Source organism: Zonotrichia albicollis, chromosome 5 (genome assembly GCF_047830755.1).
Source record: "Zonotrichia albicollis isolate bZonAlb1 chromosome 5, bZonAlb1.hap1, whole genome shotgun sequence".
In the NCBI taxonomy this organism is placed as follows: domain Eukaryota; kingdom Metazoa; phylum Chordata; class Aves; order Passeriformes; family Passerellidae; genus Zonotrichia; species Zonotrichia albicollis.
The window spans coordinates 40,974,043-40,996,111 of record NC_133823.1 but is presented as its reverse complement, the minus strand read 5'-3'; the positions used below and the strand labels follow the sequence as shown (position 1 = coordinate 40,996,111).

At 34.9% G+C, this 22,069-nt stretch overlaps 1 protein-coding gene across 4 annotated transcripts in view; it reads left to right on the top strand.

Annotated features, from left to right (window-relative positions):
* TUSC3 (tumor suppressor candidate 3) overlaps positions 1 to 22,069 on the top strand; it is a 118,657-nt gene that overhangs the window by 80,519 nt on the left and 16,069 nt on the right. For all 4 annotated transcript variants that reach the window (XM_005483887.4, XM_026791496.2, XM_074541463.1 and 1 more), the window contains exons 7-8: positions 8,558 to 8,621; positions 21,073 to 21,147. In XM_005483887.4, coding sequence (XP_005483944.1) covers positions 8,558 to 8,621; positions 21,073 to 21,147 — 139 coding nt within the window. The remainder of the gene's footprint in view (positions 1 to 8,557; positions 8,622 to 21,072; positions 21,148 to 22,069) is intronic.

Sequence of the window (22,069 nt, the reverse complement as noted above, 5' to 3'; positions counted from 1 at the left end):
TATTTTTTGTGCAGATAAAATGTGCAGTCCTGCTAATTTTTTTTCCAAACATGGTGCTTGTGATGAAAACACAGATCACAATCACATTAATAAACTGAAAATACAGGCAGTTATAGTGGCAACTGAAAGTTTCATCCATTCATCATAGCTCAATTTAATCTCTTAGCAGGTTCCTATGTAAAGAAAAATGACAATTGGTCTACTATGGACCTTTTATTAAAAAAAGGAACAATCCATAGATTATGATAAGGTTCCTGTTACCACAAAAGTAATCAAAAAGTTAAAAGGGCCTAAATGAAAGTGGCTTTTGCATCATCTTGGCTGTTTTCTGTGAGCTTTCTCATGTAAATTGGGAGAATTGGCAGTTCCCCCACTTTAAACTGGTTCCTTTGATCTTCAGTGAGGGTGTTCTGGCTTTATTCCTGGAATAGGAAAACAACACAAGTCTCAGAGGGGTTTGTCCCAATAGATTATCCTTCAGTGTTTCAGGTTGTTTAACTGCCTGAACTTGATATCTCTCAAGGTGGAGTTATAACTTTTATTTCATTAAATGCTTGCTGCACTGCTGGTGATGCATCTCCCATCTTTTCTTGTCATGTTCCACATCATTGGCACTAGAATTAGGAGAATGTGGAAGCACCCAGGTGCCTGTATTGTGCCTGTTAAGTTTCCTCTCTTTGGTATTGAAGATATTAGTGGCACCAAAGCAGCTATAACTTCATACATTCATTTTGTGCTGCAAAAATACAGCACTGTGATACACCAGCAGTTCTTGAATTAGGGAGTGCAGGTGCCACACGGAACAAGTGCACTTCAATCACTGCATTGCTTTTAGGGTTAAGATGAGAAGACTTGTGCTGCTTGCCCAGGGGCCACAAACTAACCTCAGCAGTTTGACAGATAACACTTGCATACCCGTGATTTTAACACTTTGCCATCCATATCGTACACCCAACTTCTCAGCACCCCACTGCATTAATGCTGTGCTCCCATATCTATTAGAAATGTTATTAATTCCTGACAAGACCCAGCTGGAATCCAAATGTATGGCTTGCATTGATAGGATTCCGCTTGCTGGATTTCAATCCCACCTGATTTATAGCCACACTTTGATATCTCTGTAGCTGTATACAGTAACATTTTGCTGACCCTGACAATCATCTGTGGTTTCAATTGTAGTTAAGGGTCATAATGTTACTTCCTTATCATCAGATGTCAATGTAAATGTTTTGGTCTTTATCAGAACAAGACTCATTCACAGTCTCCCAACTTCTCCACTGTTGTTAATTGGATTGTAGCTTTGAAGTAATTTGGCATTGACACCTGCTCTTGCTTTTGCTACAAAGTAAACTTCTTTTTGTTTCTGTTTTTCACAGCCCTTTGATTTCAGCATATTTTGCAACTAGTGTCATAGTAGTCTGTCCATCTTCATTTCTGCTTGCAGCACTTCAGTATTTAAGTGAAAATACCTTCTGTGCCTTTTAGCTTGAAATCCAATTGAAATAACACTTCAGAATTTCAAAAGAGAAAATATTGTAGTTCCTGACTAGGAAATTAAAAACATCTTTTGAGTCATAAATACTATGAAAAGGTATATGGAGTTATGCTGAAGGCTTTATCCAAAACACCTGTAATTTCTTTGTCAAAAGAAAATATTACTACAGACCCAGGAGAACAGAAACTTAAAGATACAAATTTTTTTCACTACTCTTGGATTCTAAACCATAATTTAGATAACACCAACGACATGAGCTTAGCTGAATGGCTCTTTCAGCTCTTTGATCTGTATAATTTGTAAGGAAACCTTCTGTTCTACAGTACTGTAGCTCTCTTTCCTGTTTTGCCATGACCATTCTTTGTCAGAACATCAGTTTTGTGAAGATCATCATACTTCCATGCTGTAGAATAGATAGATATATGGCAGAATCTAGGTGCATACTTTGCCTTTAAGTTTTTTTTTTCTTTTGAGACTAATGAGATTTATCCCAGATTGTACTCAGCATCAGAGAGCAAAAAGAGATATTTGTGAAGTCAGAAAATAGTTGTTATTACAAATATGTTTGTGCTTTTAGAGAAAGGACCAAGGAGGTCATTCTTCCCCTGTACTTGGCACTGGTGAGGCCACACCTTGAGTGCCATGTCCAGTTCTGGCCCCTCAGTCTGGGAAGGACGTTGAGACACTGGAGCGTGTCCAGAGGAGGCAATGAGGCTGGTGAGGGGCTGGGAACACAAACCCTGTGAGGTATGACTGAGGGAGCTGGGATTGTGCAGTCTGGAGAAAAGGAGACTCAGAGGTGACCTTACCACTCTCCTGAAAAGTAGAGATAAGTCTCCTTATCACTTCCTGAGAGGTGGCTGTAGTCAGGTGGGGGTTGACTCTTTCTCCAGGCAGCACTGACAAAACCAGAGGACACAGACTTCAGCTGCGCCAAGAGAAATATAATTTGGATATTAGGAAAAAGGTTTTACAGAAAGAGTGATAAAGTACTGGAATTGTCTGCCTGGGGAGGTGGCGGAGTCACCATTCCTGGGTATATTTAAAAAAGACTGGACGTGGCACTTGGTGCCATGGTTTAGTGGAGGTTTTGGGGCATGGCTTGGGCTTGATGATCTTGAAGGTGTCTTCCAACCTTGTGATTCTGTGAAATGCTGCTCATGAAAAACATCTCAATTTCTTTTGTTTCCTAATTAGAAGTAATATGGTTTGGCTTCCAAATGTTATGCAAGCAGTCCATACTCCAGAACAACTGTTAACAGTTGAACTTCTATTACAGCTTTTCTTTCCGTAGAATCACTGTTTTGGTTGTCCAGCTGTAATGAAATGTGCAGTAGCATCACTTTTCTCTCAGAATTTTTTTACTATTTTTAAAGTTGATCTAAAAGTAGTAAAAAGTAGTCATGTTGTTAAGTAAGGCATCACAATTGCAAACATTTTTTTTCCTTAGGCAAGTAGGCTAAGCTATGTCACTCAATCTTCCCCAGCCTACCAACATGCTGTTTCAGAGATCCTGAAAATCTTCATCTCTGTGGAAGTCTCTGACCTATATAGTCTGTGTCATATTTCACATTCAGAGGGAAGATATTTGTTGCATTTGTTCCATCCATTTTGTAATATGGGAATTAAGGCTTTAAGGGTAGCAATGTTTTATTCCTAATGAGAGGTTTAAGTTCTGAGGTTTTTTTTAAATCCACAAAATTTGATTATGATTCTTTGAAGGCTTTCTGCATCCTTTGTTCTTTCATTATTTTGTGATGAATAAATATGGAAGAAGTCCCTCAGAAATAATTCTGGTTCATCAGGTTATGTCAAAGCTTCTATATCTGAGCAGTGTTTGCAGTTTCTAGATTTGTGAGATAATCTCTACTAGTGGACTCCTTTGACAGTACTCCTAGAAACCCTAAATAATGCAGTATAGGTATAAAAGCTGTCTAGGAACAACCAAAGCAGCAGCATAAACTAGGTTTGTATACTAACTTAAATTATACCAGCTACCCTTTCCAGCCTGCTAGTGTTCAAAAGTAAGGCAGCATTTCTCCACTTTTCTTCTAGGGCTGGAAAGCCAGATCATATTCTGTGCTTGGTGCCAGATGGATTTCATGGAAGGCAGCCAGCACAGGATGTTTCAGCCAGCCACTCCTATGAAAACTGGTTGCTGTCTCTTGTCTCAGTTTTTGGTTTGAGCAATGGTGAACGCAGGAATGAGCTCAGTTCTGGAAAGTGTAACTCATATTCATTGCATTTAAACACGAGGGAATCAAAGAGTCTGTATGAGATTGTTGTGTTTATCTGTATTACAAAGATGCTTAAAAAAACACCAACACTAAATATTTCTTTAAAAGGGTTGTTTTCATCCACAGCTATTAAACCCACCCTTCAAAAGTGGCTGATATAATGTATGGTCTTGTTTAGTGAGTCTGAATACTTGCACTAACTGTTGCACCAAGGACGCTGAAAAAATAATGAACACATGGAGTTTTATTTGAGGTCCAGTTGATTTTCTAGATATCCTACTAATTTTTAGAGTAAGGTGCTTGAGTAAATGGAATAAAATTACAGAAAGTAAATACAACATCTAATAATTCTGTCTGTTCCTCACTATTTTATATGTGCTGGTGTATGGACTTCAGCTGTTTTGTTAGTCCTGGTCTTGCTTGTCTCCAACTGAGCTAGATGGCATTTCATGTAGAGACATTGCTTAGAGAGATTGCTTACTAGGATTATAATACATGAAATTTTCACCAGGCTGGTGAACTGTTGGCTTATATTTGAGTTAAAAATGTTTATAAAGCTAGTAACTGTTCAAAAGAAATTTCTTATTTCAGGTGTGTTAGTGTTAAATTGAAATTTATTGTTTCTATTTATTGTTAAATAAAATGAATATTCCTAGAAAAGGTATTGTCTCAAATAGCTGACTGCACATTTCTTACTGTCATATATGGTCTTCATTTTGCTAGAAATGCAAATTCATTTATTTAGGATTTCTGTTAGCAGTAAGTGAGTTTAGATTTATTTTGTGTTTAATACTACATTCATTTTTGAAGTCATTAAGCATCATTTGCAGATGTCCCTTTTATATCTGGTTATCTACAATAATACCAATTGCCCTGCTAAATACTTGGACATTTTCCTAACTATTGAATAATAATATGTGATTAGATTAGTCAGAGGTTTCTTTTAGTAAATTAACTAGCTTCAAGATTTCTTGTCATACTTTAGTTTTCGAGATGGGATTAATATATTTATTTACTGAGATTCAGTGTAGTTTAAGTTCTTTAAAATAAACTCATACCCATGTTATGTTCCCAGCTGGTAGCCATTCTCACACACGTGAATAACTTAGGCCCAACCCAGTATCATCTCATGGTTTCTCACATCATTCGTCCCAAGAAGAGCTTTTCAGGGTTGGCTGCTACAGGGGAAATAGGTCACGGCACATGTGCTATTCCCCAGCAGATAATAGTATTTTCTGTGATGGAAAGAAAGCAGGGAATTAGATTAGACTTCTGTTCTGAGACTTTCACAGACCTGACTAGGCCAATAACTTCAGAGAAAGTCCCCTATTGGGTTTGTAAGTAAGTTAAAACTCATTTGCCTGTATGAACTGAACAAATACTACTACATTGGAATTAAAGAAGCATATTGGGAGTGCATGCTTCAAGTGAAGCTATGTGAAACTGTGCTGGTTTTAGAAAGCATAATATTTAAATAAGTAGCTGCTGTAACAGAGTCAGAAAGCTTCATCTTTAGAGCTGTATAAGATTTTTTTTCTTAATCTTGCTGGGTAGATTAAGCTGCTTTTGAAGTGATACATAGTTTGCTTAGAAGAACACCTGTCTGGAGAAATGCAGGTATGATAATGAAATCATACTGTAAAACATTTATTTATGTACCTTGATGTTGGGTTTCAAAGTGTTTGCTTTACTGGATGAATCATTTGTCTTCATAAAATGTTTAAGCTTTTTCTGTACTCAAAATGAAAAGGTCTTGAAATGATATTGTGGGACAATGTTTTAGAACTTCTGCTTTTTAAGCATTTAAATATTGCTGAAAGTCCTGCTGTTCCTGGACTTGGAACTTATGAAAAATCTGAATTGATAAAGAAAGTTGCATAGTTCTGTTTCTCTCTAAATTAAGAGAAAATAACATCTGCTTATATCTAATGTATATTCTTGGCAAAATTAGTGGTCTTTAATTAAAATATGCCATTCCAAAGGCTCAATCATAATTAAGTAATCCATGGCTTTCTGTAATGTTCCTTTCTCTGATGAATTTCACCCTGAATGTTAATGTAGTGAAAGAAGACAGATTAATAGTGCTTATCCTAATGGTGTGGAATTCATAACTCTCTCTTTGGGGCAGTTAACTACTCTGTTGCTTCATTGCTTTCTACATATGTTAGCTTGAACTTGGCCTGTTGTCTCCTTCAGGGCACAGTCTCCATCTAGGGATTTCTTCAACATACAATCCAAATTCAATTCATCATTTTCAAGAGTAGTTATTAGCAAAATTGTCTGCTTTTGATCAGTTTTCAGTACAGTTTCTAATTAGGTATGTGTCATATCTCGTAAACTCAGGATGAGTTATTTCTCAGTTATCCCAAATTATACTTTGTGAAGTAGCCTTGTATTTTAGGCTATGACTAAACCCAGCTCAGTTTAATCAGCTCCCTTCACCCTAGTATCCTTCCTGTGCATACCAATAGAAAATAAACATCGTGATGTTTGTTTTAAGAAAGCACCTGAAATAATGTTTAATTTTGGGTAGTCCAAAATTCTTCTTGCCTTAAGAATTAGCACATGACTTGCAGAGGCCCTATTTTTCCTTACTTTGTTTCTGGTTTATTTACACTGCTTTAACAGAAAGGAAAAACAGAGCACAGATTATACTTAAGTATATTACTGAACCATGACAACTATGACTCTTGAAGGGAAATCACAAACATAAGCTGCATTTAGGGAAATTTAAAAAGGATATTACATTGCTGTTGTGCTTGAGTATTCTGGTGTGGGATTTTATATATATTTATGTATATATGTGTGTGTGTGTGTACCATCTGCAGTTCAATAACACTAAATATTTAATGAGTTTATGAATAGTAGATTAACATTTAACACAGTTTTTGTAAAAATATGCATGCATTGAACAATTGTTTGTCACTGCTGAAGAAAATGGCCTGGTTTAGGGATATGAATATTCCAGTTCCAAATTCAAATATTTCTTTTTTGAAATAATACCTGATACGGGAGAATGTTGGAGTTGGAAAAGAACTGGTTGTTTAAAGTGTGAGTTATTCAGGCTCTGTTTCCCCTATAAGTCCTACCACCATGACATTTGCTGTTGTGTGGCAGTGCTACTTGTGTGGCTGTCCAGTTTTCTGCTCAAGCTATGGTTGCCTCTCTTCTGACAAATTTTATCTTTGCATCTTACCTGGTCCTCCCTCTTGCTGCCTTTAAAATGAAAGAGAAAATCTGAGTTTAATAATTAATTTATTTAAAGCACTTGCCTAAAGCATTGGCAGCCAGATAGACTTCACAGAGTTTCCAAATATTAAGTGGATTCAGTGTCAAAAAGCAGAAAACATAGCAAAACCAGAAATTGTACTTCTCAGTGTTTTAATGGTTTGTAGCTTCAAATAAAATTTCATGAGAATGTCGTTCAGCAATCTTCTTATAGAAGGATAGAACTACTATGTAAATAAAGAAACCTCACATGTGATCAGTTCCGTTTTTTAGTTTGAGAATTTATAAATAGGTAATCCTTCAATGGACCTTTAAAAATGTTTCTTTAAGTACATTTGTATTTTAGGTTAAGTATGAGTCACAGAGGGACATGAATTTCAAAACTTGATGAGTTAGTGGCCATTGCAGTGTACAGAACTGGTGTGCGGAGGGGTACATTTGCATAAGTATGTATCAATACACATATAATCCATTCTTCAAGTGGCCTCAAAGTATTGTCATATGCTATAGGGAAAGACACAAAGAAATATACCATACTGTTGTCACCACTCACTCTTCAATAAAAGCTGTTTGCCATAATTTTTTTACATTAAATACTGTTCTTCTGTCTTCTGAAAACTTCTACTCTGTTTTTTTTTTTGTCTCAGAAAGTAGGTTTTAAGGTTCACTGAGGAAAAAACAAGCTCTGCAATTCTTTTGTGAAGTGGTTAATATCAATTCCTCATAAGAAATAGGATGAGGTACTGTCATAAATTCAGATGACTCACAATAAGTTGTCAAATGCAAATTATTTTGGTTAATCTTCATCCCTGGAATAGTCTGTCACTTTCTGTACTTACCAAGCATTGCTCCTGTTGACCCATAGCTATAGAGGAGATGTGCCATGCTACTGTTTTGAGTATTTGGAGAAAAATGTCTTGGGGAAGCAATTTGAGGACCCTGTTGATCACACACAGATCTATTGCTAGGTAACTTTTAGAATAATGTACCTAAAAACATTTGTAATGTTCAATGGGAGCCCATTAACAATAGTTATTTGGAATAGAGGGCAGTAGACTGTGTTAGACTTAGTATTAACATTTATTTTACAATATTTTCATTTAAATAAGATGGTTTAAGCATTAGGAACTTTGATGGACACTGTACTTTACTGGAGAACGACAAAATAGACTTTGTATGATGAAACTTCACTTAATCTGAGAAAGACTAAAGTAGAATAATTTGTTTAAGGCAGGCTTCAGTTTTCACTTTTGTAAAAACCATGCTGTGGCATCCCCTTGATTTCATCATTTCCCTTCTTAAAAATTGTATCACTTGAGCAAATAAATGCATGTTCTTTATTGCACATAGCAGCACTGTGAAAAAAGAGCCCAGCATAATGCTTTCCTGTGTGAAACATTACATTTACTCTATATATGTGTTTTGCCTAAATTTTTAATATCCTTTTTTACTAAAGCTATATAAATAAACTGTACTATTAATTTCTAGCTGTTGCTGCCTGCATTTTTCTGCAAAACAGGTTTTATTTTCACGTATCTGGTTGTGCCATTTTCAATGGATTTCTTAAAGAGGAATGTTTTTCATTTTTATTTTGCAGAGTTACATACATGGAAGCAGCCAGGCTCAGTTTGTGGCGGAGTCGCATATTATTCTTCTGCTGAGTATCCTTCAAACTGGTGATAAATATTCAAAAAACCAATATGAGGCACAGTGTGCTGTAAAATAAAATTGTTCTGGCAGTGAATATCATTGAGCATTTAAGCAGGTATTCTCTTTTGGCTTACTTATCATATGTTTAAATAAATATTCACTGTTGTTTCTATTTACTGCCAAGTAACACTGGCATTGCTTTTCACCTATGTGCTCCTTGTTATCTCCTTTGTTAGTCTTGTGCTTGGTTACTATTCTTAATTATTTTTTTCCTTTTAATGTTCCTTTTCCAGTGGCAAAAACTAATTTTCCTTATCTTTTAATCTTTCTTATAATAATCAAAAATTCAATGAAAAAATAATTTTATTTCTTTTTGCTTAAAAGAAAGGCATACAGAAATTTAGCGAGTGTGCATGAAGATGATTTGTCCTCCAATAGTCCTTGGATTTTTTTCCCCCACCTAATATAAACATTTTACTACTTCTTCTTGCAATTAATAACTCAATCACTTTTGCTCTGACATCAGCTCCTCACAGAAAGACTTTGAGACCTACATTTGCTCTTTCAGTCCTAGTGGGTCAGGGAAAGTTAAGTTGGGGTTTTTGGGGTAGGGCTGAGGTTGGTTTTTTTTTTTTTTTTGAAAGTTTTAATAAACAGTAAGAAAAACTTCTATTCTCTCTGGGGTTTTAAAATCCTGATTCTTACCATCTTTCTTCACTGACTGTGAACTTTAATCGCCATTGACCATTTTTAAAGTTCAGTAGTTCCATCACAAATACCTTTCTTTAAGGGGAACAAGCAAAAAAAAATAGTATTTCCCAATCTGCAGTAATAGATGGATCCCAGGTTTATGATCGTGGCTACTCTTTTGTTCTCCCTCTGAAGTTATGTTGCCTTGGAACCTGCCCTTCCTTTAACTTCCCTGTCTACCTCCATCTTTGGCATTTCCTATCCAAAGAGAACACCCTCATTGCATTTGTTTGGGATCCATTTTGCTACCATTGAAACCTTATATGCTTCATAAATAGCCATTATTAATTTAGTTTCAAAGTTATGATCATATTTTGCAGAGAAAATACATTATTTGCAATTGGACTGGAATGCTGTTTCCAGTTCTGGATCTCCCAGTACAGGAATGTTGCAGACTTAAATTGAGCTAGTCCAGCAAAGAGCCACAGAGATGATTAGGGGCTGATCCTGTGAGAAAAGGCTGAGGGAGCTGGAACTGTTAAAACTTAAAGCAGACTCCCAGGGAGATCTCATCAATGTGCATAGATTCCTGATTGGAAGGAAGAGGAAGGAGACAGACTTTCTCAGTAGTGCCCTTTGAGAGAACAAGAGGCAGGGGACTAAAACTGAAATCAGGGAAATCAGTCTGAAGACAAGAAGATGCTTGTTACTCTGAGATGTGCAAGCATGGAAGCAGGTTACCCAGAGGGGCTGCAGAGCTTCCATCTGTGTCGAGTTTCCACCTGAAAACTACCAAGTCAAAACTCAGTGATTATTACTTTTGATGCTACATTTTTTGAAAAGTACACAGAGACAGATATTGCATTTCATATGAAAAGTTTTTTGTTTATTAGATAGAGTATGCATCTCACTGGTACCATCTTTATGCTTTCCTTTGTAGAGCTGCATTTTATTATTTCACAGTTTTCTGCTTTTCGTGAACTGCCACAATTTAAACAAATCTGTTATCTAAACCAAACCCATTGACTGCTTGAGAAAATAGGCCCCCAACCCAGAGAATATTAAAAATAAAAATTGAGTTGATGACATACTTTCTCTGACTCAGGCATGAAAGTGATATTTTTTGTTGGCAGATACTGTCTTTAAACCAGGAAGTTGGCTGGCTACATTAATGCTGCTGTCTGAAAGAATCCTTTCAGTGATGTTGTTCGTTGTCACTTGCAGAAAGAATTCTCTGAGGTTTCGTTTCATGGCTCAATATTGTTGAAATGAGTTTTTGGTCACACACAAATTTCTCAATGAAGTCTTTCACACAAAATCTTGACAGAGTTTAACAGTTGCTCATGAAAATTAATATTACTTTGTTTTTTCAGTGTTGTTAGTAATTTTGAGCTGCTCAATTGCTCCTTCATTATTTTTTTTAAATGTTGTTATAAAATGTGGGAAATAGAAAAAAAATATGCAAGATTAATCGTATCCTCTGAAAGATGCATTGAATTTTAAACCAGGACATTACTATTCTGGCAATGTACATGTTTCATTTGGTTGCATCTTTTTACTTTGTAGTAGTAAGCTTGTCACTTCTTGCTAGATGTTGAAATGCAATGTTTTATTTCTCTATAAAGTGAATTTTTAATACCTCAGATGAAAAAATATGAGTTTCCTTTGCATTTCTGTATTTTGTTTTAGATAGTGATCCTACCCCATCTGCTAGTTGATTTCTATATAAAGACCTGCTTTTCCATGCTTTAGCTACATAATTGGGACTTGGGTAAGAAGGACTTGTGAAGATTTCAGATACAGTTTAAGTCATTTTAAGTCATAAGGCAAAATTAAATGCAGTAAAATCTATAAAATTTACTGATTACATACCAGGTATATGTACACGTACAATGTACTCACCTAGGACTGGTAATAGGGGTGAATTTCATTGGCACTAGGGGTGGGCTGACCCTGGCCGGACAGGGGCCTGCCAAAGCCACTCAGTCACTCCTCAGCTGGTCAGGGGAGAGAAAATGTAGCAAAAGGTTCATGGGTCAAGATAAGGACAGGGAGAGACTCAAGGAAATTAACTGAAGTTACTACCAGTCAAATCGGAGAAGGGTAATGAGAAACAAAAACAGATCTTAAAATGACTTTCTCTCCACACCTCCCTTCCTCCTAAGCTTAACTTTACTCCTGATTTATCGACTTGATCTCCCACAGTGCTGCAAAGGGATGGAGAATGGAAGTGTGTCCAGTTCATCACAATTGTCTCTGCCTCTTTTTCTTCCTTGGGATGAGGACTCATCACACTCTTCCCTTGCTTCCTCCTATGGGAGAAAGTTCTTCATGGACTTAATGAACTACATGTCTTCATGAACATGTAGCAGAGAACAGTGAAAAGACATGGTTGGATATCTGAGAATCATTAAGGTTGGAAAAGACCTCTAAGATACCATGGTGCTTATATTACACACTTCTGTGATTTCCAGGCTATTACTTCAAGTAGTCTGTGTTATGCTGACAAGATGACTCTTACTCAGTTTTGTTCTTTGGCTCCCTTTTCTCTTGTATTGGAGAGTTAACTTCAGGACATAATTATGGAAATCATAAAAGTGTTGGTTGAAAGGGATCTTGGAAGACTACATACTGCAGTCCTCCTGTTAATGAAAGATTATCACTAACACTGGAACTTGGCTTTCTTGGTGTTGTCAGGTGCAATTTTTTCAAAACTTCAGGGATGGAGATCACGTAATCTCTCTGGGCAGTTTCAGCTGTGAAGCTGTTTTTCATCCAGTCTGAACCTTCCTACCTACAGTTCATGGTGCATTCTGGTATGAATTACAATCTTGTCTGACATAACATTTGGCTTCCCTTTGGATTTCTTTTGCCAGCCTTATAGAATTGGTGGAAGAGCTTTAGTGAAGCTTTCATTAAAAAATGAAGAGAACACTCTATGGAATAGAAGTATGCGATCCTTTATGTTTTAGCTTTTTATTGCCTAGGAATAAAACAAAAGCCAAGGTTTGCTTTTATTCATTCCACACTATATATCCTTGTTCACCATAAATCGACAGGTTAAATTTTTTTTTTAAAAAGAAAATATTTTTATCATTATTTCCAGAAAAAAAGTAAGATGGAATAAGAGGTATAAATTTAATTTGAGGTTATATCCATAAAAATATGCTGGTCTTTTCAGTCTGCTTTCAGTTTTCTTTGAAATTGGCCAATTTTTACATCCTCCCCAGAAACAAGAAATCCTTGTGATTATATGCAATTCAGAAGGAAGTTTTATGTAATATATATCCCCACATCATCTTGATAATCAGTGCTTCAAGCAACTAGGCTCAATTCACACACGTAATACTTTGGAAGGGGTTGTAGAATTATTTCAGTATAGAGACTTTCTGATGTAGAAAATTTATCAAAAAGTCATTACATAAATATGTAATAAATGCTGTAGAATAAATATGGCAGATGACACAAAGAAAATTTAAATAAGAGCATGGAATAGATTTTTTTAAAGTGAATTTTTTTTGATAAATTTTATAAAAGCAGTGATGTATATGGAGCTGTGAACATGCTAGGCATTGTGCAGTCTGTAATTCACGGTTTTGCTCTTGAAGAGTTTGTGTATCTGTAAGGACCCTAGGACTACACAGTTTACACAGAGCAGTAACTTAGTTCACAGACACAATCCCGGTAAGGCAGTGTAATTGTGTGCTCAATATCCAGTTCTACCGTGCAAAAAGAGCACATATCTAAACACATTTTGATTTAGCAATAAAGTTTATCATTAGTTTGCATCCACATGTATTAGTGCAGCAATTACTTTTAAGAACATAGAGAAAAATTGTGCAAAACAAAATAAACAAACGGAATAAATGATTCAGGCATTTTTTTGAGCCAGATTGACTATAAAGAATGTTATAGATTCTAGTAATCAATTAATAAATTCTTAGTTCTTTTTAATCCTTTTTTGAATTAATTATGGGATAATATTCTGTAGAAATGAATTTTCAGTGTAAACTTCATGTAGTATGCAGAATTTATTCCTTTAGGATTTTTTTTTTGCCTAATATTTGCACAATAAATATATTGTGTAACTTTAGTATATAAGTCATGGGAAGCAGTCCATTCTCTCTCTTTTTTCCTCTTCTATTTGGAGCTTTATAGAGTTCACCAAAGATACTTCTCTTTTCTTATTTCCAAGTTGAAAAATTCTCTTTCCCAATGCAGAAGATGTTCCAGCCTTATGGTGTCTATTCTTGCAGCCCTCTTCTGACAGAAATTGGGTCATTGATAAGAGGAATCAGCAGAAGTGATCGGGTACTAATACAATTTTTTTAAATGCTGAGTAGGTTGACATTCTTGGAGAGACAAGAAAGAGAAACTAAAGACAAGGGTATTGAAGTACTGTTGCTAGAGTTATTAAGAAGACATAAATGCAAAAGAGAGATAACTTTGGAATGAAGAGCTGTCATTGCCTAAGAGAAATGACATGCAGTAGACTGCCCAATCAGAATTACTGTTGTAATTAACTACAGTTGAATACAGATAGTGTATATGGCTGTTATATCCAAAAAGGCATTGAAGTGTGCAGCTGTAAATATTGCTCTGGGTGTCAAGATACAGCAAGAAAGATAAGGACTAATAATTTTTCATATTGTGTTGAAGTTAAAAGATTTCTTAAATTCTTTTACTCCTCCTTTTTGTAGATACTATTCAGTATTTCTAATGAATTCTCATCAAGTTTTTATGGCATTTCCCAGAGAAATAAAACTGTTTTGAATGTAATATGTCATAGTTGCTTCCCTTTTGTAGTACAGTGGATTCCTGCTTTAAGGAGTAAATTTAAAAGCAAATATTTTAATTATCAAAAGAGTTTCAGTTATTAAACAATTTGCTTATATACTAGAACGTATTTATATATTATAGCTCCTATACAAGAGATATATTAACCAAAACCCATTATTATAGGAATTAGCAGTTATGATTAACCTGGTATGTTTACTTGTTATTACTATTAAACTTAGCATTGACGCTGATTAAACACATGCACCTAAGTAAAAATGGAAATGTCTTTTCAGTTTCCTAATTTGAATTCCCAAGGCAAAGTTTAATGGGACACCTGTGTAGGTGGATATGAGATACTGATTGAAAGGGAAAAGGACAAAGCTTTTTGGTAGCATTAAAATGACACCTATTATGAAAGAGATAATAGTTCCTGTCCTACAGAGGGAATTTAAATTAAGTGTATTTAGTGCCTCTGTGGTGTGAGGAAACTTTTCCATAAGATGAATGTAAAGAGATGACTTTCTGTATGTCAGAGTCACTGAACATAAGAATCTGAAATTTTGAGTCATAAGTTAGTAGAATAATATTCACTTAGCTCTCAGCAATAAGATTCTGTCACTTGTGCATCAATATGCACAACTAGTTGTGTGTTCCCCAGATATTATATGGTAAAGTGAATGAGGATGGTAACTAACCAGTGAGACAAGATTATTGTATTCTTGATCTTAAGGATAAAAAAGAAAGAAGACCACGGTGGATAAAGTTAGGAATAAAACCAAAACATTATAGCATATTTAAGCATGCTTCCTAATTAACTTTGGAAATCAACATCCAAAGCAGCAGAACATCCTGTACATTTTCTGTTATTTACTTGCATTAGCTGCCAGTACTGCCTGTTAACCTTGTAATTTATTCCGATTCTTCTGGAAGCTGTCTGATTCCTCCTAAATGTAGTGAAGCATAAGGAGATGGTAGCTAGAAAAATCAAGACAGTTTTATGTTACCAAAGTCTCCTACTGATCGCACCGCAACACTTGGCCTTAAAGCAATTCATAATATGACACTTTAGAAAAGACATTAAGGTTCCTTAAATGGGAGAGAGATATGCAGAGATCTTAAATTTACAGTTGGGCATTTGTTAACACAACATGAAACATAATTCATATTCTTTCATCAGCTAATGGCAGTACTCTGGAATTGGTGAACTACCTTCACATATGGTGTGTGTCGTCTGTATGAATTTACCAGCTCTGAATTTCAGTGATGTTCAACAATTTTCAGTTTCTGGTTAAAATTTTCCAATGCAAGGGCAGACCCCTGCAAAGCTAATCGAGCTGTCAGCTGCTCTGGCAATTGGCCCCTTTTTATTTGCCTTTCACAAACAGCTGACTGCTAGTCCACACAACAAGAGGCATTTACTGACCATGGGCTGAAGACATTTTTAAGGGTTTGTTTAGGTTTCAGTTAATTATTTTAGTGGTTATGAAACATATTAGCTTGATAAAAGATGCAGAAAACTAGTCCAAAGTTTAATGTTTTACTTTTTGGATCCACAGATACCTTTTACTAAATGGAGTAGTCCTCAAGTGCATTCAGCTAAGAAATAAATTATATTGCCTAGATCCTAGCAATGTTAGAGAGTAAAACTACAGCCTAGACTCACACTGATGATGACTTATGGTGTAGAAAAAGAATGTGTGATATTCTCAAAAATATTTATAGGTTTTTTGAGAAAGCAAGAGAGATTGTGCCTGCATGCAAGTATCAAGTGTGTGCTAACAAACAGATGAGACATGGTAGGTCTAGTGTTTGAAATAGAGTGCTTGAAAATAAGGTAGATAAGGTAGTTTGTAATAGTGTTAGAATACGGAGAGAAAATTATATAGCCTCATCAATACTTAAAAATAGCTCAAATGAAGTTTGTTTTAGGAAATGTGTCTGTGTTTAAAAGTTAAACTGTTAAGAAATTCCCTCATTTATTTGTTTCTCTGGTATGCTTAACATTAATGAAAGTAAAGTACTGTTATACATCTACCTGTTCTAGAGGTGTTTATGCTTTTGTGATTTGCATATTTATTTGAAATACATATTTGAAAATTTAAATAAATGGTTTACAAAATATAAGTAAAGCTAGAAAAATATATTATGGGGCAAACCACACTATAGATGGACATAGATGGACATATAGATGGATGCAAGATGGACAGGACTAAACTTGAAATTTCATTAGATGTAATCTATTCAGCCAAAAAGGTCATAAATAATAAATGTAAAAATCATTTCCCCAGTGTTAGTTTTAGCTGATCCTAAATGTGAATAATTAGGATGTAAATCAGGCTGAAAAACTCTGAATGTTTGATTAGTGATTTAACACAAACTTAATCAGGTATCTCTATGCTCCATTTTGCAGCTGAATTAAAACAGATTCCAGAGTCTTTTTCTTCTTCTGATGCTTTTATATGGCCTTTCTATTCTCAGATGTCTTAAAGCACCACAAGAGCAATGGTTCTTTCAGACTGTCTGTGGATTAGAGTGACAGGTTCATAAATTGAAGCTGAAACTAATCAAATTAATAATAAACTTTTTCACTATAGGACGTTCTATATTAGTGTGAAATCTATTCTCTGCTCTGTTAAAATGATGAAAAAGCATGAAAAAGGAAAGTGGTATAGTATAGTTGGAATTTCAATGGTAGAAATGCAAACTTTGAGCTACTTCACTGTTGTGACATGCATATTTCAAGGAGCTGAGTAGAATTCTGTGAGTGCCAAGACTTCTGGGATACTTCCTAAAATTATTGAAAAACCATTCAGTTAAGCTGAAGCCAGAAGGTTTTAAACAGAATGTATGTTTAGGGTTGTTGTTAGTATCATTACTACTGGATTTCAGGCCATTAAAAATACTTAAATAGAGCTTGATTGTGTATTCATCCATAAATCCATATTCAGAAAATTTTCAGACTGTTCTCCACTTTTTCAACTTCTGATTTAGAAATCATCCTTCTTCAGTGAGATGAAACATAGGGAAGTTGGCATCTTAAACACAGAAGTTTAAGTCTCCGTAAGAAAAAGTAAATATCTCTATCAGCATAATATGCCCTCTTGTAAGGAGCGAGCGAAGAATTTCTCATGTTCTAATCATCACTCCCAGCAAAAAGCAAAGCAAAGCAAACAATAAAATCAAAAGAAAAAAAAAAAAAAGAAAATTGAAAAAAAAAGAAAAAAGAGAGAGAAGACAAAACGTCTGTAGGTATTTCTGTTGATCATTCTGTTGAAAAAAAGTATGGTCTTTTATATGTTCCATGTCTGCTAAATTGAACCATAGATTTTTAAAGATTGAATGATAATCTATCCCCATTTTAGGTAACAGTAAACTCAGCACAGGCTCAAGTGGATGAATATTTTGTTCTCTAGTTTTTCTTGCTCATGTGTTATTAAGCAACTGCATGATCTGCATTTTAAAAGGTACTTGTTTCTTTCTGTGTTTGTAATGCTAATGCCAGATTTTGCACCCTTGGCAAAAAAAACAACTGAATATGAATGAGACCACCAAACTTTTTTCACAAAAGTAACGAAATGCTAGTCAGGCTATTTTCTCTCTTTCTTTCATTCCTCACTTACTGCTAATTACAAATAAATTTGTGATATAAAGATATAAATTATGTATTACAATCATAAACTTTGGAATGATCAGGTTTTCTTCCTTTTGGGCATTCTGTGATTAAATTTTCTATTAAAGTATGTTAATAATAATAAGTATCCAAAATTTACTAACCATTAGTTTTATTTTGTAGGATATCTATAATTTTGATTTTATTGATCCAATATTTTTTGTTCTGTTTTGTTTTGGATTTAGTTGTATGGTTTTTTTCCCTATTTCTGATAACTCATATTGACTTTTTCAGGGCTCAATATTTTATTCTGTTACTACTGTTACATCTTCTGTGTAAGCTTATAAATTGTGATTATTACTGCCTTTTTCATTGTGCTTTAAAACTGTTGTTCTTTCTCTATCAAAATTCAAAACCTTTTCAAAAACCGTATGTAAATAATATGTTTTCAATTTTTATGAAAACCTATCAGCTGGGAAAAGGAAAAGCAGAAGTTTCATATGTAAAGGTGTAATAATTTGAGAAGGTATATAACAGGATTTACACCAAAAAATTCAATAGAGGAATAAATTCATAAGAAAACATTTGCTTTCTATGGCTTATCTGAGTGCCACATTCCCCTCATCTTTTCAAAATAGTTTTATAATGCATAGTGAGGCAGATAAAGAGGAATTGGAAAATAAGTACATCTTTTGATGCATCATTTTTTGCAGATGAAAACTCTTCAAGTAACCACTTGCTAAAATTTTACATTCTGCACTATTAGAGAATTGTGATACTGTAAAAGATTCTTTCAGAGCTGTGACTGTTTCTTTGTGTTGTATAATATCAAGGCATTGTGAAGGCATAAGATAGAATGTTAGAAATGAGTGAAAAACAGTAACAAGCTATATATTCTCTGGTATATAAAGCTAATTATCGTATCAAAATGACAACTCAGGTTGAATTTTTATTTTAGCAACAGACAGCTGAGGCAAGTAGCATGCACAGTGTTCTAGTGTGGCTGTGAAGCTGATGTCATTGAAGGTAAAAGGCAGCCAATGAGGCTGAAAGCTCAGCAATGTTGATTAAGGTTAGAAAGCAACAACTGAAGCAAAAATAGTGACAGCGTTAGGGAAGCTTTAGGGGTAATGATGTGAAGTTCCAAAAGAGCGGGGAAGAATTCCCCAGCACAATTCATGTGGTTGCAGATCTATAGTTCTCAGTTGCAGAGCAAACAACTTACTTTGGTGAGATTGTTGTTCCTGATGGTAAGAAAAGTGAATTAAACTCATGGTCTGCTAAGAAAATAAGAACTTTGTTACAAGGGATGTCTCCCAAATGGCTTTTTAGTGTGTGGTTGGTTGGTTTGTTTCTCAGAAGCAGCCAGGTAAGAGAAATAGCAAAGAACCACACTATGTACTGGTACTGCATGAGATAATCAAAGAAAAAAATAAAAACCACAAAAACATTTACAAGGCATTTCAAAACCTTTGCAAAATGTAGCACTTTCCCAAGAGGACCTGGTGAGTTACCTTTACATCTTGGAACTATGAGGTTTTTTTCCCTTGACTGTTAAACTCAGGAGAAAAACACTACTAAAATCTAAGTGAGGAACTGATGAAATAAAGTTATTAGGTAATGCTGCCTTAGGGGCTTTTCTTTAATAGGATAGAAATACATATGGAATGTTTTTTCTCAGCCCTTTTTGTGACAACTGCCTCAATTAATTAATCTTTATGGTTTTGTAACATTGAAAAATGAAGAACTGAATTATTCTCATTACATTCTCCCCCATTCTTTTTCCCTACGGAGAGCATAGCAGTAGAACAGGAGATTCCCAGTCTCATATGCTCGTGTATCTGAATCTTAACAGGTAAAACTTTTAGAAAGCAATTTTTGTATCATGGATTCCAAGATCTTTTTTTTTCACAGTATTTTGCCTTTTTTTTTTTTTTTTAGTATTTTTTCAAGTGCATTCATAAGCCTTTGGAAGACTTGAATGTAACCAATTATTCACAGACTAGCTCTGTGTCTTGCAGCTTGTGTGGAATTTGAGTTACTAGCATGATTTTAATTGGAGCTTAACTTAGGACTGTAGGAAGGTGTCTGCATCAAAGAGGTGATGTAAAAATTATATTTCCTATATGTTGCCTACTTGCTTCTGCCATCTTTCACCATTGATGTATACTTCTAAAAATCTTGTTATTCTTCATTTGACTTTTCTCAGTTTGTGTGTATAAAATATGGAAGTCAAACCTGAATCAGGCTGCTCATCTCTTAGGAAGTGTGATTGTGTTAGCATTGATAGTTCTAAATCCTTTTGCTCAAGCTCAGCTTAATTAAAATTTTGCAATGAAAATTTCAGATGCCTTTGAACATTTTGGTCTAATTTTGAACATTCCTAAAATGAAAAATATTAATATATTATGATTAGTGCAAGTGTAATGTTATGAGAGGCAGATATTACTTATGGATCTAGCACATTTGAAGTATCTTCTTGAATGGTGTGCATAAATAATAACATCTTATTCTTGAAGTATAGTCATCATGCCCTCGGTTAAGTAATGTTGAAACCTGGAACCTTATTTGACCATCTGTAAAAGTGTGTTGAAGTTTGTGTTTGCTGCTATTGTGACCTATGGTTCTCATGATTCACACCTGCTTCAGAGTAGCATTCAGGCTTGCCTCTGCTTCAGAACAGATGTTATGCACAGTACTAACTGTTCCTTTTTGTTGATATGGTTTCAAATAAACAATTAGGAGAATGGCTTAAGAGCTTGATAGATTAGTGAAATTGTTTTATTGTTATGTACTTGTTCACGTTTGTAACAGTTATAATGAGACAGCAAAACACTGAAAGTGACTGAGGACTTTGCCTCTGAGATGTTTCTCTGCTAAACTGTTAAGCAATATGACACTAAAGAGGGAGTTAATGTCTTATCTAAATGCAGAGGAAAATAAACCAGTCCAACTGCTTCAGTTTGTGTCAAATAACCAGTGAATTGTGTGCAATTGCAGTGAATGATTTCTTGATCTTACAGTTTTTGCTTTTTAAAAATCTTTTGCTACCAATATACAGAATATTTTAAAATATTGGGGAATGGCTATTTCCATAACTGTCCAAAATTTGTGTCCTACTTTGTGACTTGTCCTTTAAATCTTCTTGAACTGTCTTTGATTTTTTTTAAATCCAGAAAGAAATTTTTAAATGCACAAAGAAATTCCTGCACATTTCTGCCACAGGTGAATGTATCAGTACAGTACAGATTGTGATATGCATTTGTTATATATGAATACCTTCTTTCATTTTATGAACTTGAGAGCTGTAGTTCATAGCTGTACCTTTGTGGCTTTCTGAGGTATCCACACATCTGCTGCTTTCCTTGACAATGGCAATTCAGATGCTGCTATCACCATGGGAATGGTACTCCTGAATGAAGCTGCTACCTCCAAAGGGGATGTTGGAAAAAGGAGAAGTAAGTTGTACTTTATAGCTAAAGTAATGCTTGGACAATTAGAAGACACTGTGAAATTACAAGTGAATATCTGATTAATTTTTCAGACAGTCTCTACTTAAACCAGTGTTTACCTTTTGTTGTTTGGAAAAGAGGAAAGCATAAAAATTCTGTTGATAAAACTACATTCACATGAAATAGTAACAGTAAAAAAATGCTTTAAGCATTTTCCGCCAAGGTATAGCTTGACACAGTATCTCTACTACATTGCATAAATGCTTTTTGGCTCTTGAATTATATCAGAAGTCGGTGGTATTAAAAAACAAGAGTTTCAGAATGTTGTTTTAAGATGGCAACATCCAAAAGAGTGTGAAAATTATTTTATTTGGTACTCTTGCCAGTATCAAGTCTCTAGAGGAAGGTGGAAGCCCAACAGTATGTTTAATACAGAACACACCTAATCTGAAATGTCTAAAGATATTTAGCTTGAAGTGCAATTTTTAATGTTTTTCTGAATTTTGTTGGTATTCAGAATATTTGTGAGATTTTTTTCTCAATGAATCACATAAACACACAATATGAAAGTGTTTTATTCAGAATCAGAATTCCTCACTGTTATGTCAAGCAAGCTTTTACTGAGCATGACATAGGTTGAAACAAAGATGCCCATCTGCCTTTGCACCTTATTTTTCCCAACTTATTTTTCTCATATAAGCTATTGAAGGTCTTTGGAAGATGTCAGATTTCCTACACTGCCTCCTCTTTCTTTTGAGGTCAGTTCTTTAGGTTCCCTGTAATACGCAGTATTGCAGATAGAGCTGGCCAGCCATTTTCTTTAAAAGGATTCTAGAGCTCTTCATGATAACTGGGTGAATAACTAGAGATATCTCTATAGTGATTTGAAGGTCTCCTTCAGCAAGCTGTAGATGTGTCATTAATTCTG